Below are 15,990 nucleotides of genomic sequence, written 5' to 3' on the forward strand. Positions count from 1 at the left end.
ATAAAAAGAATGCTAACGGAGACATTTAAATTTGGTCTTTGAGATAATGGGAACTGCAGATGCTGGAGAATCCGAGATAACAAGGTATGGAGCTAGATGAACACAGCAGGCCAAGCAGCATCTTAGGAGCACAAAAGCTGACGTTTCGGGCTTAGATCCTTCATCAGAAAAGGGGGATGGTTCTAAAATAAATAGGGAGAGAGGGGGAGGCGGATCAAAGATGGATAGAGGAGAAGATAGGTGGAGAGGAGACAGACAAGTTAAAGGGGCGGGGATGGAGCCAGTACAGGTGAGTGTAGGTGGGGAGGTAGGGAGGGGATAGGTCAATCCGGGGAGGACGGACAGGTCAAGGGGGCGGGATGAGGTTAGTAGGTAGGAAATGGAGGTGCGGCATGAGGTGAGAGGAGGGGATAGGTCTGAGGAAGAACAGGTTAGGGAGGCAGGGACGAGCTGGGCTGACTCCCTTGTCCGCTCCACACTCCCCTCCAACCTCATCACATCCGGCACTTTCCCCTGCAACCACAGGAAGTGCTACACTTGCCCCCACACCTCCTCCCTCACCCCCATCCCAGGCCCCAAGAAGACTTTCCAAATCAAGCAGATGTTCATCTGCACATCTGCCAATGTCGTATACTGCATCTGCTGTACCCGTTGTGGCCTCCTCTACGTAGGGGAAACCAAGCGGAGGCCTGGGGACCGCTTTGCAGAACACCTACATTTGGTTCGCAATAAACAGCTGCACCTCCTGGTCGCGAACCATTTCAAATCTCCCTCCCATTCCTCAGATGACATGTCCATCATGGGCCTCCTGCAGTGCCACAATAATGCCACCCGAAGGCTGCAGGAACAGCAACTCATATTCCACTTGTGAACCCTGCAGCCCAATGGTATCAATGTGGATTTCACAAGCTTCAAAATCTCCCCTCCCCCAACTGCATCCCAAAAGCAGCCCAGCTCATCCCCCCCCCCAACCTGTTCTTCCTCTCACCTATCCCCTCCTCCCACCTCAAGCCGCACCTCCATTTCCTACCCACTAACCTCATCCCGCCCCCTTGACCTGTCCGTCCTCCCCAGAATAGCCTATCCCCTCCCTACCTTCCCACCTACACTCACTCCTACTGGGTCCATCCCCGCCCCTTTAACTTGTCTGTCTCCTCTCCACCTATCTTCTCCTCTATCCATCTTTGATCCGCCTCCCCCCTCTCCCTATTTATTTCAGAACCCGCTCCCCATCCCCCTTTTCTGATGAAGGGTCTAGGCCCGAAACATCAGTTTTTCTGCTCCTAAGATGCTGCTTGGCCTGCTGTGTTCATCCAGCTCCACACTTTGTTATCTTAAATTTGGTCTTTCCCCAGTCCTAATTAACAAAGAAACTTCAAATAATGCTGGTCAAGATGTTCATCATTATCTTTCAAAAACCTGCTGCTTACAGGTATACACTTCTTCAATGACAAGGTAGTACTGGTAGATGCTTCTGTTTGTAACATCAGTCTGTTTGTTCTCCCTGACATTGACATGGAAGTGGTAATCTTAAGGAGAGTTAATCCCCTCTTCCACTGGTTGCAGAAACCTGATAAATAGCTGAGGGAGATGAAGACTTTCTCCAAAATGTGAGAAGAATATAAAACATTTCCACACCAATAGGGGCCGTGATTTGTGCTTTGCTAAAAGCAAAATGGTCAAACTTTCAGTGAATCAGCACAAATTATGTTTTTAAATATCAGCCAGAACAGAAAGAAGAGTGTTTATAGAGTGTTCACAATTTCACATTTTGTGGAACAATTAACTGAAATGCAAGTGGGACTGCAATGCTTCGAATGCCGGAACTTAAGGCAAGTGAATCAAGTTAGTGTGAATGGCAGCTTTGTACGGCAACAGTACACACTTTTCACTGTATTTTATATTGAATACACATGACAATAAAGGATATTCTGTTCAAGTGAGGATATTGTTGAGCTGAGAGATACTACGAGTAGGTTCTTATGCAAATTATCACACCACCTCTTTTTTTCTTTGATACAAATAGAGAGTTGCACATTTGTGACAGGGCTCCTTCAGAAATACAGAGCAATACATTCTGTCTGAAAGTTCTTTCATTGCATGGAACTATTGGGGTAGACAAACTAGACCCCCAAGTCGTGCAGTCAGCTGGTGTACTCTGACATGTAAAGAATTACAGATGGCAGCCTACAAGTGGCAAGTTTAAAGGTCAATGTCAGCTTAGGATGCCAGGAGAGTGCTGAGTTCTGAGGAAGAGTCACCAGACCCGAAACATTAATTCTGTGTTTTCCTTCACAGATGCTGCCAGGCCTGCTGAGCTTTTCCAGCAGCTTTGTTTTTGATCCTGATTTACAGCACCTGCAGTTCTTTCGGTTTTTATTTAGTTTAGACCAAGTGATTTGGTCGTTTCATCTGGCATCAACCTTCTTCGGTATTGTTGAAGCTGCACTCATCCAAGCAAGTGTAGCATATTACATCACACACTTGACTTGAGCCTTTTAGATGGACAGGTTTAGGGAGCTGTAGGTAATTTATTTCTTGCAGAATTCTCAGTCTCTGACCTTTTTTCTTAAGCCAGTGTTTATATGACTCACCAGTTAATTTTATGGTCAATGGAAATCCCTGAATTCTGACAATGGGGATTCAGTGATGGTAATGCTGTTGAATATCAAGAGGAGGAGGAGGAGGATTCCTTCTGATTGAAGATGGTCATTGTAGCATGAATGCCAAGATCCACTTATCAGCTCAAGCCACTGTGCTGTCCAGATCCTGTTGTACATGCAAAGGATGGTGATTATGCCTACTTTCTGACCTTATGATTTGGTTGAGACAAGGTGAGGATTGTGGAAAAAGAGGAGGGGAGACTGGAAACGTCATTGATGACAAAGCTGAAGGCTTAGATATTATCCTGAGGAATTCATGCAGCAATGTCAAGGGTTGAGATAATTGGTCTTCAATAACCATGAGCTTCTTCGTCTGTGTGAGTATGACTCCAATCAATGGATGGGTTTTTGCTTTGTTCGCTTTTACTTCAATTTTGCTAGGATACCTTAGTGTTGATACAGTTCAAATAATGCCTTAATATCAAGGGCAATCACTATTGCCTCATACTTTTCTACAGGGTACAAAATTTGTGCAAGGCATTATTCATTTAACTGAATATATAAAATTAAAATTTTGGTATAATTCGAACATTTAATTTGAAAGCTTTACATCCTAAAATTTGTTTGCACTTTTACCTCTTATTACGATCTTCCGACTTGAATTTCCAGTCAGTTGATTTATTTAGATTGTTAAAACTCAGTGATGTGGTTTTTTTTTATATTTAGAGTATTCAAGGTAAATTTCAGATGCAGTCCTGCCATTTCAACTATAGCAGGGAGCAACTGGAAGTTACAAAATCAGAAATTGCTGGAAAAACTCAGCAGATCTAGCAGCATCTGTGAAGAGAAAGCAAGAGTTAATGTTTCAGGTCCAGTGATCCTCCTTCAGACTTGGAAGCAAGTGGAGGTTTCTGCATCTGAAGGATTTATCAAATTTCTGTACCTGAGAAAGAGAACTTTTTGTATTTCTTTCTGGCATTCTGTAAACAGAGGCCTTGAATCAATTCTCAATGCTTCCATCGATGTGAGATTTTTGGGAAATTTTCAGCCTCATACTTATGTTGAGAGCTTCTTGGGAAGAGGAATAACATTGTCTTGGAAGCATATTTTTATAAGCCTCTATCATGGAGGAGAAGGAAAATCTCGAAGAATAATGCGGTAGGCCAAGTAAGATAATAGGAACCTGATCAAATACCACATCCCGCAAAAATATATGGACAACCTGTGTAAGGCGATGTGTTTCAGATTGTTTAGGTTGTTTTAGGTGCTGATGTAAACAAATATATCAGTTTCTTTCTATTCATGTTTTATTATTTTTGTTCAGTTTTGGTTCTTCCTTTCTCAATCATTCTTTAGTGTTTCTGTTTGAAAGTGGCCAAATACAATTTTGTATTAGAATTCTATTGAGAAAAGGGAAGTCAAGCTAGATTTATCGCACATTTCGGACTTCAAAGATTAGTATATCAAATAGAAATTATGAACCAACTGACGTCCTGACCAATGTAAGTAAACAGAAACTAAGAATGTTGGAAATGTACAATGGTCTGTCTTGAAGTGAAAGGAAGAAGTGAACGTTTTGAATAGCGTTTAATAGGTCTGACAAAGAGTCCAGAAATTTTCTTCCTGCAAAGTAGCAGGAAGGGCAGATATTTGGGTGGGTTGGCACTGGAAATATACTCATGCTCTATACTCATCCTCAGAAATTAAATTCTGGGCAGCAAGGTCTGTGGTAGCCATTCCCAATGTGCTACCAGTTAAGGACCTTATGTGGTCAATTAACAACCACTTAAGAGCTTCAACCTGCCTAGGCTACAATTCCTTCAGCTTTGGTTGGAACCACATGTGAACCAATGTGGGTAGCTATCAATTAGGGGAAGGACAGGAGGTTCCCTTGATTGGCATTAAATTGTGCATGGTTGAGGGACAAGCAGGATGGCTTCAGGGTCAAATCACCACTCTGACCTCCCCCCCCCACCCCAACTCTGTGAACCTCAATCCCAGAAATCCCACAAAACATATATTTTGTGACTGTTCCTCCAACTGGGAGTTTAGCTGGTGGTGTCCTGGCACAGCCATGTCCTCTGCCATGGCACTCAGTGTTGGAGAAGCCAGATGTTGATTTGCCATCAATGCCAAGCAATGAAGATTTCTTGGTCGAGCTTTGGAATTCCAGTTAAAAAAATAGACCAGCGTCACTCATCACTTAGCTGCCTAATTTTGATCCAGAGGCTCTTTGGATAAGGTCAGTTGCACTTTTCTCTCCCTCAAACCTGAGTCTCCAGCTAAAACTTTAAATTGTTTATTGTTTCAAATACTGATGGAAGAAAGTATTGCCAAGTGTTACCCGTTGTAATTTCAGAATTTTGTTTTAATCTCAGAAGTATGGAATAATATTGATGCTATCAAAATACAATGGAATCTCTTTAGTTCTGACGCCTGCTTGGAAACACCAGAGGTCTGGAAATATTTCAAGCAGATCAAAGCATCATATTAGGGCAATACTCAGACAGAAGCATGAAAGATATGATCCAGTTATCCAAGGAGAGTATCAAACAATTTTAATTATTACTTCTTGGAAAAAAGAACAGCTTTTTAATGTTTCAGGTAAATATTTTTAGTGTTTTCCAGTTCAGACATTTACGTTTATGCATTCTCATGTCATTGATAAACCATAAAATTCTGAAATTCAGAAAGAACTTAATCCTAAACATTCTTAATTGGAGAATTTCAGCTATTTATTCTAATTAATCAAAAGTTTTAACCTTTAAGATCTGTCTGTGCAGAATTTCAGCTTCTTCTCTTATAATTTCCAGTAGGTTATTTAGTTCCTTAGTAATGTACTGCCTATTGAAAATAAAATACATAAGCAACATACCTCAAAAATTATTTAGGTAACAATAAAGTTAATAACATTTACAAAAGGTGGACAATTAAATTACCCCACATAATGATTTAATTATATAGAACTTATACTGAACTTACATAAAACACAGTCATGTCTTAAGTAGCAAATCCTATAGCCTTTATAAGAGCTAAGAAGGAATAACATTAGACGATTAATCACTGTATGCTCGAGATTGGATCGATACAAAGCGTGCAAACTTTGATTCAAATAAAAAAGCAGTTATCTTTTATAACATTAAAACAAAACTGTTCCTAATTAGACGTGGAAGTTCCAGGAATCCGTCCCTTATAATTTCAGACGTGTTTTGGGATTAAAATTGCAACATTCGAATTTCTCCCCAGACTGAAGCAAGCATGATCATATTTCCTTCCTACCTCTTCCTCCTAAGAAACCAACTCTTGCCTCTCCACCCTCACCTCTCAATTCGACTCCCCAGGAATGCACCCTCCAAATTCTGTTCTGGAGTCCCTCAGAAATTTATTTTAGCTAGCAATCCCTTTTGTGGGCTTATTCACATGAGCAAGGTAAAGGGAAAACTTGTGTGAGAACCTTCATAGTCATGTAGTTTAGAAAGAACATTACTCTTCACCCTTATCTCCTCTCTCCAACATCCTACCCTTAATTCTCCACCCTCCCATGTTCTCTCACTTTCTCATCCCTCACCATCCCTTCCTCATCCTTCTTTTGGTCACAAATCCATTTCACTCCATCCCCAGCAACAAAAAACTTTCAGCTATGACTAACTTTGTGCAAGCATCAGTATCATTCCATAATGAACTTTCTAATAATACTTCACGTAATGGCTCTGTATTATTACTTCTGAGCATTTAGTTGTTCAGCTAGTTCCAAATCTTCACTGTAATTTGTTTGAAGATTGAGTTCATTCTTATCCAAATTTTTTATTTGCATTTCCAGATTTTCATTCACCTGCAAAAAGTGGGAGATTGTACAGTTCATCTCAGTGATTTAAATTAAAGTTATTCTATCAAATACAAATGGAAATATAAATATGAAATTAATCATTCTAATGAGTATGAACCTATTCTCGAAAAAAAGAGTTTAAATTACAGCTTTCAGCCCATCTTTTCAGTTCGCTGTTCTTCACTTTTGAATTTAGATTAAACTGGATTCTCCCTTACATCTGCTCTATCACTGGTACGAAAGCCTTTAATTACCTTGACCTTGCTCAATACTCTTTCAGCGTGCTTCATCACCTTCAAAAGCTTCTACACAGCACAGTGTACTACACTTCTACACTGCTCCCAAGTTCACGCTTAGTAACATCAGTTTTCAGTCTCATACCCATATTTGTGGATATTTTCTGACATGAAAGATCTTATAATTATACATTTTTTTTAATACTAAAAATACATACATCTTTATTCTTACAGAAATAAAACACATGCCTGAAAGCTGTTGTCATCTAATCAGCAATAAATGATATTTGTAATACATTGTGATGTTTCTTGCTCAATTTTAAAAATTTCGACAGTAGTGGCCAGTCAGGATTAATTAACAAGATGAATCTTCATTTCTGCAGATAAGCTATGACTGAATATTCATGAAAGCCATTACCACAACTCTCGGCCAACGCTTCCTCACAGCCAACTTCCTGCAAATTCTCCAAGGCCCTTCATCTTCACAGCAACCATTTTTTACTTTGAAACCTCCACACCAGCACTTATGATATACTTTTCCTCTGTTTAATGAGCATTCAGCTGCATCATGGTTGGCAAGACCATGTTTGTCTCAATTCCCCTACTTCTGCTTGCAACACTTTCCCTCACTCATGGAACGATACTAGGTCTCTTCGTACCTTCAGTTTGCACTCATCAGCTTCTATATTCACAGGATCACCCCTGACCATTTCTGCCACCTCCAGCATGAAGCTAACAAACATTGTCTCTATTTTCTGATTAAGGATCTAGGTCCAAAGCATTAGCTTTCCTGCTCCTCGGCCTGCTGTGTTCATCCAGCTCTACACCTTGCTATCACGGTCTCCTTCTTTCCGTTTTCTGTATCCCCAAGAGCTGGTTCCCTCTAAAACACCATGTTTCAGTCCTCCGTTATAACTAACACGTGATTTGCATCTTAAGACAAAAGGTGGCAAATGGATAATCCATGTCAGTCTCCTTCCCAGATGCCAGCCTGCAGCCAACTTGATTCACTTCACATGACATTAAGAAATGGCTTAATGAACTAAACGTAGCAAACGCTATTGGGTCCTGACAACATTTCAATAGCATCGAACAGTTTAGTTATGCACCATAACCTCTTGCCGACAATGGGTAAAATTGTCCAGTTATGTCCTGTTCAGTCAATTACTTCACCATCAGATTGTGGCATTAAGGAGAGGTAGCAAAATTTAAGTCAATGGGAATTGGGGGTAAAAAGAAAGTCTTCAGAAAAGTAAAAAGTGAGATACTTCAGCATTGTTAGCAGAAAAGCTTTGAAGCTGTCAAGTGTGAGCAGAACAGTGCAGATTCAGAAATGCAACAAAAATTGAGGTGTAACATTGAAGCGAACCAGGTTGATGACTGACTAGTGAGTGATTCTTATTTATTGTATCTGAATTAAGGATAGATAGAACAAACACATGCAGAACTAAATACATTAATTAAAGTTTTGAAATAGCTAATTAAAATGTAATGAAGAATACTGGGCAGGTGATATGTTGTGGCTGCAGTATGTGTTATGCTAGTGTAATCCAAAGCAAACAACTCTGCAATAAGTGTCTGTGACTCAAAGGTCAACTCAGTATCACCAAGTGAGATGCAAAGCTTTAGGCACTGGAATGCTTCAGGGTCACTTGACCTGAAATGTTAACACTGATTTTCCTCCGCTGATGCTGTCAGACTTGCTGAGCCTTTCCACCAATTTCTGTTTTTGAGACTGTGTTGCTTTCCTGGTTCCAGGACTCAGGATAACTACTCAAGACTGGAGAGGAATGTAAATAGGAGAGGAAGAATCCAGTTGTGATCATGCACATACCAAATGACAATAATTAGGACGAGGTAAGATGTTTGGCATCAGAAGTATGAGCAGTTGGGGCTAAATTAAAAAGCATAACAACAAAGGTAAGAATTTCTACTAAAGCCATATGTTCTTTCAGTTATAATACTCTGCAATGTTTGCTGCCAAAGTGGATAACCTCACTTTTATCCACTATGTCGTCTACCATATATTTGCTCATTCCTCCAGCCTGTCCAAATGACACTACGATATCTCTGCATCCTCCTCACAGCTCATCCTTCTACTCAGCTTTGTGTCAACTACAAATTTTGAGATATTATATTTAGTTCCATCATCTAAATTATTAACATATATTGGAATAGTACCGCTCTCTGCAGTATCTCATTAGTCACTGCCGGTCATTCAAACAAAGGCCAATTTATTTATACTTGCTGTTTCCTGTCTGCTAACCAATGTTCTTTGCATCCCAATTCATGACCCCAAACTCCGTGTGCTTATTAGTCCAATCAATAGCTGGGGTGTAAAAAGAATCAAAAATTAATCTGATACATTTTGAAATACTTTGCATGAAAAAGACACAATATATGCATAGAAGTTACAACAGAAAAATAGTCCAAATCAGTATGCATTCTTCATACATTAAACATGGAGAAATGTTGTGTTACAAGCACATTATTCAAATGTAAAATATCGAAAAATATGCAACTTCATGGTAGGTTCATAACTACAAGTGTCTGAAGCTGAGGCCAAATGATTCAATTCAAATATCAGCATTTTGTGTATTTTATTTGTATATATGTAAGATTGATTCAAGAACTGCTTCTTCCCTGCTGCTATCAAACTCTCTAATTTCATAGGTACATGCCAACAATAAACCAATGATTGATAGCTTGAGATATTATCATTTCAAAATATTCCAGCTACAATTATTTTGTTGACATTTGATAATCTGTATCAAAACATCAGAGAAATAGTTCCGACTAGAGATACGTAGTGGAGGTGAGCTACACTTTGATTCAGTTCTCATGCATGAAGCCAAGCTTCTAGTCTCCTGTGCAAAGTTCTCCTCTCATTTCAATTCTGAACTTTGCCACTTACCATTCCAATGAAGTTCAATATGAGCCTGAGGAATAGCACCTCATCTTTCATTGGGGACTTCACAGCCTTTCAGATATGGCATGGAGTTCAACAATTTCGGATCATTACCTCTGCCCACTCACTTTTGTTTCTTTTTAATTTTAATGTGAAAGCTGCCAGCATTCTCTGTTAAGATTTCAGATTAAGGTTTCTAGCATCTACAATGCTTTGCTTTTTCACTGTGATGTTTAGTGTAACTGTAAATCTTACCTTTTCCTGGTATGTCAAGTTATCATTCAATTTTTGCAGTTCCATATTCATCTCATCAAGTTTTCTTCTCTTCTCAACAGTTGCTGCGTTCTGATTCTGAATCAGAAGTTGAACATTTTCAAGCTAAAATAATAAAAGAAAATCCAAACATTCTGTTTATAACAACCATGCTGAGTTTAACCATTTTGTTGAAAACTAAGTTCAAGTAACATCTATACTCAAGCAAACAAAAATCTCTCCTCTGGAGATTTTGACCTACAAAGCCAGCCTTAATATTCCTCTGTAGAGAGGATCAAGCAGTTAGATGCTTCCATTTTGAGACTTATTCTGTTGGCCATGTTTACCAACTTTCCTACAAATTTCAATAAAATTGATGGAAATTAGTGCACATAACTGGGGCCAATAAATGAACTAAACTCACCATAGGCTGAATTTTTATCTTCTGACACTGAAGAAAACCCTGTTAGAAGAATGAAATTGGAGGTGTTGCATTTTAAAATTTCAGCTCCACTTCCCGATATCTTCATTTTTGTTTGGAACATGATCTGCCATGATTCTTTACCTATGATTAAAATGGCATTCGTTTCACAATTTCAATCCCTGCTTGGAGCTCAAATTTTCATTCCCATGGATTTTTTTGTATAGGGTAGGTTCCTGAAGCTTGTAGGAACATCAACAGCGTCGGTCCATGAATTTTGAGGGATGCTTGCTGTAAAGTCTGATTAGCTTTTGACAGTTAAGTTTGAGATGTCCTATGAATGCCTTCTCCCATCATTGAGTCCTTCTCTTTCACCTCATATTCCTCTTGCCCCTTCAGACCAAATACCTCGCCCACTCTCATGCCCCCTTTCATTCCAAATGCCTGCTCCAACATTTTCTCACCGTTTGCATTACCCCCAAGCAATGATGCAACATCCACACCTATTTGGTTCAGTATCCAGTATGTACAGAACCTATAGCCACTAGCTGGTGTATGAAATGTTCATGCAACTGAGAATATAAGCAAACACACTTTGAAAATCCTCTTTAGGAAAAGAAAATAATGTTTATCTTACCATCACAAAGTACCATTCACATACAGGCATTTATTTTATCAATGACAAAAGCTTTCATTCTTTTAACATAGAATCTTGGGCATGTAAACAAATCAGCATTGGAAACACGATAAAGAATTTTATTACAACCTTATAACCCCTCCATTTGAAAAGAAAGCTTTAAAGAAAATTGGGAATTTTAGATCAGTCAGCCTGACGTCAGTATTGAGAAAAATGCTGGAGTCCATTGTAAAAAGCAGAGCACTTGGAAAAACATAGCAGGATAGGACAGGGTTAGTGTAGATTAGTGAAAGGGAAATTGTGCTTGACAAATCTACTGGAATTCTTTGAGATTATAACTAGCAGAGTTGATGATGGGAAACCAGTGAATGTTGTTCACTTGGACTTTGAGAAGGCTTTCGACAAACTCTTACATCAGAGCATGTAAAATTAAAGCTTGTGGTCAGTGTACCGAGATGGATAGAAAATTGGTTGGCAGGTAAGAAACATAATATAGGAATGAATCGGGTCCTTTTCCAAATGGTAGGCAGTGACTAGTGGGGTACCGTAGAGATTAGTTTTAGGATCCCAGCTATTCATAATATACATCTTAATGATTTTGATGAGAGAACTAAATATAATGTCTCCAAATTTGCAGGTGACACAAAGCTGGTTGGGAGAGCAAGCTGTGAGGAAGATGCAGAGTTGCTTCAGTATGATTTGGGCAAGTTGAGTGATGGACAAGGCAGATGCAATACAACGCAGATAAATGCGAGGTTATCCACTTTGACAGCAAAACAGGAAGCCAATTACCTGAATGGCTATAAATCGAAACACAGGAATGTGCAACAAGACCTGGGTGACCTCACAAACTACTAGGTGAAGATAAGCATGTAGATAAAGAAGTTAAATGGTATGTTGGCCTTCATAGCAAGAGGATTTTAATGCAGGAGCAGGGATGTCTTGCTGCAATTATACAGGGCCTTGGTGATAAAATATGGAATATTGTGTGCTGTTCTCGTTTCCTTGACTGAATAAGGATTTTCTTGCTGAAGGAGAAGTCCAGTGAAGATTAATCAGACTGATTCCTGAGACTACGGGAACGTATTAACTGGAGTTCTGGAGAATGGTACGGGGTGGGGGTGAGGGGTTGGAAGATCTTATACAAACATTTAAAATTTTAACAGGATTGGGCAGGATAGTTGCAGGAAGGATGTTCCTGATGGTGGGGGCAGGTACTGACATGAGGAGAAATTTCCTTACCCTGAAAGTGTTGAGCCTGTGCAATTTGCCATCACAGAAAGTGGTCAAGACCAAAACATTATATCAATTCAAGGAGGAGTTAGATTTAGCACTTGGGCTAAAGGGATCAAAGGACATGGCAAAATGTGGGAACGGGCCATTGCATTGGATGATCAGTCATGGCCATAATGAAACGTGGACCGGAATCGAGGGGCAGAATGGCCTAATTCTTGCTGCTGTTTTCTGTGTCCATCTGTCAAAGAAACGAAGAAAATTACAGCACAGGAACAGGTCATTTGGCCCTCCAAGCCTGCACTGACATGCTGCCCATTACAACCAAAACCCCCTGCCCTTCTGGGGACCGTATCCCCTCTGTTTACATCCTATTTGTGTATCTGTCAAGATGCCCTTTAAATGTCACTATAGTATCATCTTCCACTACCTCCCCTGGCAGTGAGTTCCAGGCACCCATCACCCTCTGTGTAAAAAAAAACTTGCTTCATACATCACTTTTAAACCTGGCCACTCACACCCTAAACCTATGGCCCCTAGTAACTGAGTCTTCCACCCTGAGAAAAAGCTTTTGTCTAGTCTGACCATGCCCTTCATAATCTTGTAGACCTAAATCAGGTTGCCCCTCAACCTCCATTGTTCCACTGAGAACAACCCAAGTTTCTCCAACCTCTCCTTGTAGCTAATACCCTCCTTAGCAAGCGACATCCTGGTAAATCTTTTCCGTACTCTCTCCAAAGGTACATTCTTCTCGTAGTGTGGCGACCAGAATTGAACACGATATTCCAAATGCGGCCTAACTAAGATTCTATAAAGATGCAACATTACCTGTCAACTTTTAAATGCCCCGGCCAATGAAGGCAAGCATGCCATTTGCCTTGTTGATGACCTTCTCCACCTGTGTTGCCACTTTCAGTGACCTGTGTACCTGTACACCCAGATCCCTCTGCCAATCAGTACTCTTAAGGGTTCTGCTATTTACTGTTTATTTTCCATCTGGATTAGACCTTCCAAAATGCATTACCTCACACTTTTCTGGATTAAACTCCATTTGCCATCTCACTGCCCAAGTCACCAACCGATCTATATCCAGCTGTATCCTTTGACGGTCCTCATCGCCGCCCGCAGTTCCACCAGCCTTTGTGTCACCAGCAAACTTACTAATCAGACCAGTTACATTTTCCTCCAAATCATTTGTATACACGACCAACAGCAAAGGTCCCATCACTGATCCCTGAGGAATGCCACTAGTCACAGCCCCACATTTAGAAATACAACCTTCCACTGCTACTCCCTGTCGTCTATGACCCAGCCTGTTGTTTTTTTAATCTATCTTGTGAGCTCACTTCTGACTCTGTGCAACTTTACCTTCTGTATCAGGCTGCCATGAGGGACCTCTTCAAAGGCCTTACTGAAGATGTAGACAACATCCGCTGCCCTACCCTCATTGATCATCTTTGTCACTTACTGAAAAAAACTCAACCATGTTAGTGAGACACGACCTCCTCTTCACAAAACCATGTTGCCTCTCGCTAATACGCCTACTGATTTCCAAATGGGAGTAAATCCTGTCTCGAAGAATCCTCTCCAATAATTTCCCTACCACTGACGTAAGGCTCACCAGCCTGTAATTAGCTGGATTATCCTTGCCACCCTTCTTAAACAAAGGAACAACTTGGCTATTCTCCAATCCTCAGGGACCTCCCCTGCAGCCAGTGAGGATACAAAGAATTTCCTCAAGGCCCCAGCAAGTTCCTCCCTTACCTCTCTCAGTCTTAATCAAGTAAATCTGTCAATCAAATAAAGCTAGCTCTTCTTTTTGCAAATGTGCAAACATACTCCTTTTGAATCAAATCCATTCGCAATCTTGTAGCTCAGCCAAGTAGCCACGATGAGGTCATTCGGAAATCCAGATATTTGGACATTTGTTCAACATGCTTATAATAATTTGGCAGATAGGTTCATTTTGAATGCCAGGCTAATTTCCAACAACTGTTAATAGACACGGCATAGCAGGAATCTACGTATAGTAAATGGAGTTTCTAAGTGTGTGCATTAAACTCATATAATCTTTTAGATTTGCATATAGATGGGGGGTACAAACACAAGGAAAATTAGAGGTGGCTGATACATAAAATGTCCAGAGAAACTTATTGAATTAAAATCAATTAATTTCTGCATTTAAATTTCTGGTTCAATACATTTTTGTTGATTTTCATTTTTCTTTAAACTATGATAAGAAATTACCTGTGCAGCCAAAAATTCTTTGTCTGCTTCAAATTTTCTCCGTTTCTCATCTAGCGCATATTTCAAACTTGTGATATCTTTCTTTGTAAAAATAACTTTCTGTTGAATATCTCGTATATTGTCATATGTTTCATTCAATGTAATTTGGCCACTGGTGCGCTTGTCCATCACATCATTCAATAAGTCAACAACATTGGCATGTTGTGCTCCTTCCTTTTGTCGTACAGGACTGAGAAAATAGCAATGAAAGATGAAAAAAAGTGGTTAATCCTAATGTAGTCAATGGCATAGAAAAAAAATTTGGTATTCTGATGGCCACATAGTCAATGGAGCAGAGCAGACTAGAGTTGTCTATCGGGGTCCTTTGATTCCCAATCACTGTGGCTCCTTGGGAATTGGCTATTGGAGGTTTTAAAGTGCAATCCCCCTGCATCTCAACCTTCTAAACATCTCCCTAACATCACAGAATTCAGGAGTGTTTGGATTCCATTAGTGGTTAGCCAGAATAAATTAAAGAATTAAAAACTTAGTTTAACTGCTGGATAATTATTAGGTTGTCCCCCACAACTTATCCCAAATTGCCTCATATCTTCAACTATACCTCTCCCTGATTCCTTCTACGTCAGGACCACTCAATTGCCTCCAGCCCTACTGATTTGAACCCACCAACTCAACAAAATTCAAATCCCAAATTCTTCCTAGGACCCAATAGCTTGATCCCTACCTCTGCCTTAGTCCTATCCACCAACCTCCCTTCACCCCTTTTTTTCTTCCAATTTCACCCAATTTCTTCCACTTTCAGTTCATCTATTAGCTTGGCACCCTACCACCATGAAACAACCCTCTCTCCCCCACTGGTCACTCCCTTTGCTCATCAGCCCCAAATCAATTCTCCACCTGCTGCAAGAGGACTGTACAGAAGAATTTCAGAATCCCTAAATGCAGATAGAGGTCATTCAGTCCATTGCATCCACACCAACCCTCTGAACAGCATCCCATCCAGACCCTATCCTCCCACCCCAACATTTATGCAGCTAACCTACCTCATCTGCACATCCCTGGACACTACGAGGCAATTTAATATGGCTGATCCACTTAACCTGCAGATCTTTGGACTGTGGGAGGAGACCACAGCACCCAGCAGAAGCCCTCGCAGATATGGGGAGAATGTGTAAACCCCACACAGTCAGTCACCCACTCAAGGCAGGAGTTGAACCCAGGTCACTGATGTTGTGAGGCATTCAGTGCTAACCACTATGCGAACCACGAACAGCTAAAATTGTGTAAATCACCAGTACCCCAAACCAATACAGCTGAAAGCGACTTGAATGCTCTTCACCTAAACCATATTTTCCATCACTGCTATACCAAATATACTGTATTTATCAATTATTTCTATCTTTAATGTAATTTTATTGCCTTCCTTCAGCCCTGCCTTGTCTACAACCATTAACACCTAAATTATATCGAAAAAAGGAAATAAGTTAGTCAAGTAACTTAATTTCAAGAGGAAGTAATATTCAACAGGGTTTTTAAAAAATTCCTAATGTCCATATCATGTACGTGATTCTGTAAATGCATTCCTACATGATGTATCCCCGATAGCTATTATTTTGATGATTGCCAA

At 40.1% G+C, this 15,990-nt stretch overlaps 1 protein-coding gene across 1 annotated transcript in view; it reads right to left on the reverse strand.

Moving 5' to 3' along the window:
- Nucleotides 1–15,990, reverse strand: part of ccdc175 (coiled-coil domain containing 175) — a 77,311-nt gene that overhangs the window by 27,503 nt on the left and 33,818 nt on the right. Inside the window, exons 5-8 of the mRNA XM_048537131.2 lie at nucleotides 14,364–14,592; nucleotides 9,829–9,951; nucleotides 6,326–6,435; nucleotides 5,366–5,447 (exon numbers count right to left, since the gene is read on the reverse strand). Of these exons, the coding sequence (XP_048393088.2) occupies nucleotides 5,366–5,447; nucleotides 6,326–6,435; nucleotides 9,829–9,951; nucleotides 14,364–14,592 (544 nt within the window). The remainder of the gene's footprint in view (nucleotides 1–5,365; nucleotides 5,448–6,325; nucleotides 6,436–9,828; nucleotides 9,952–14,363; nucleotides 14,593–15,990) is intronic.

Source organism: Stegostoma tigrinum, chromosome 10, assembly GCF_030684315.1.
Source record: "Stegostoma tigrinum isolate sSteTig4 chromosome 10, sSteTig4.hap1, whole genome shotgun sequence".
Classification (NCBI taxonomy): domain Eukaryota; kingdom Metazoa; phylum Chordata; class Chondrichthyes; order Orectolobiformes; family Stegostomatidae; genus Stegostoma; species Stegostoma tigrinum.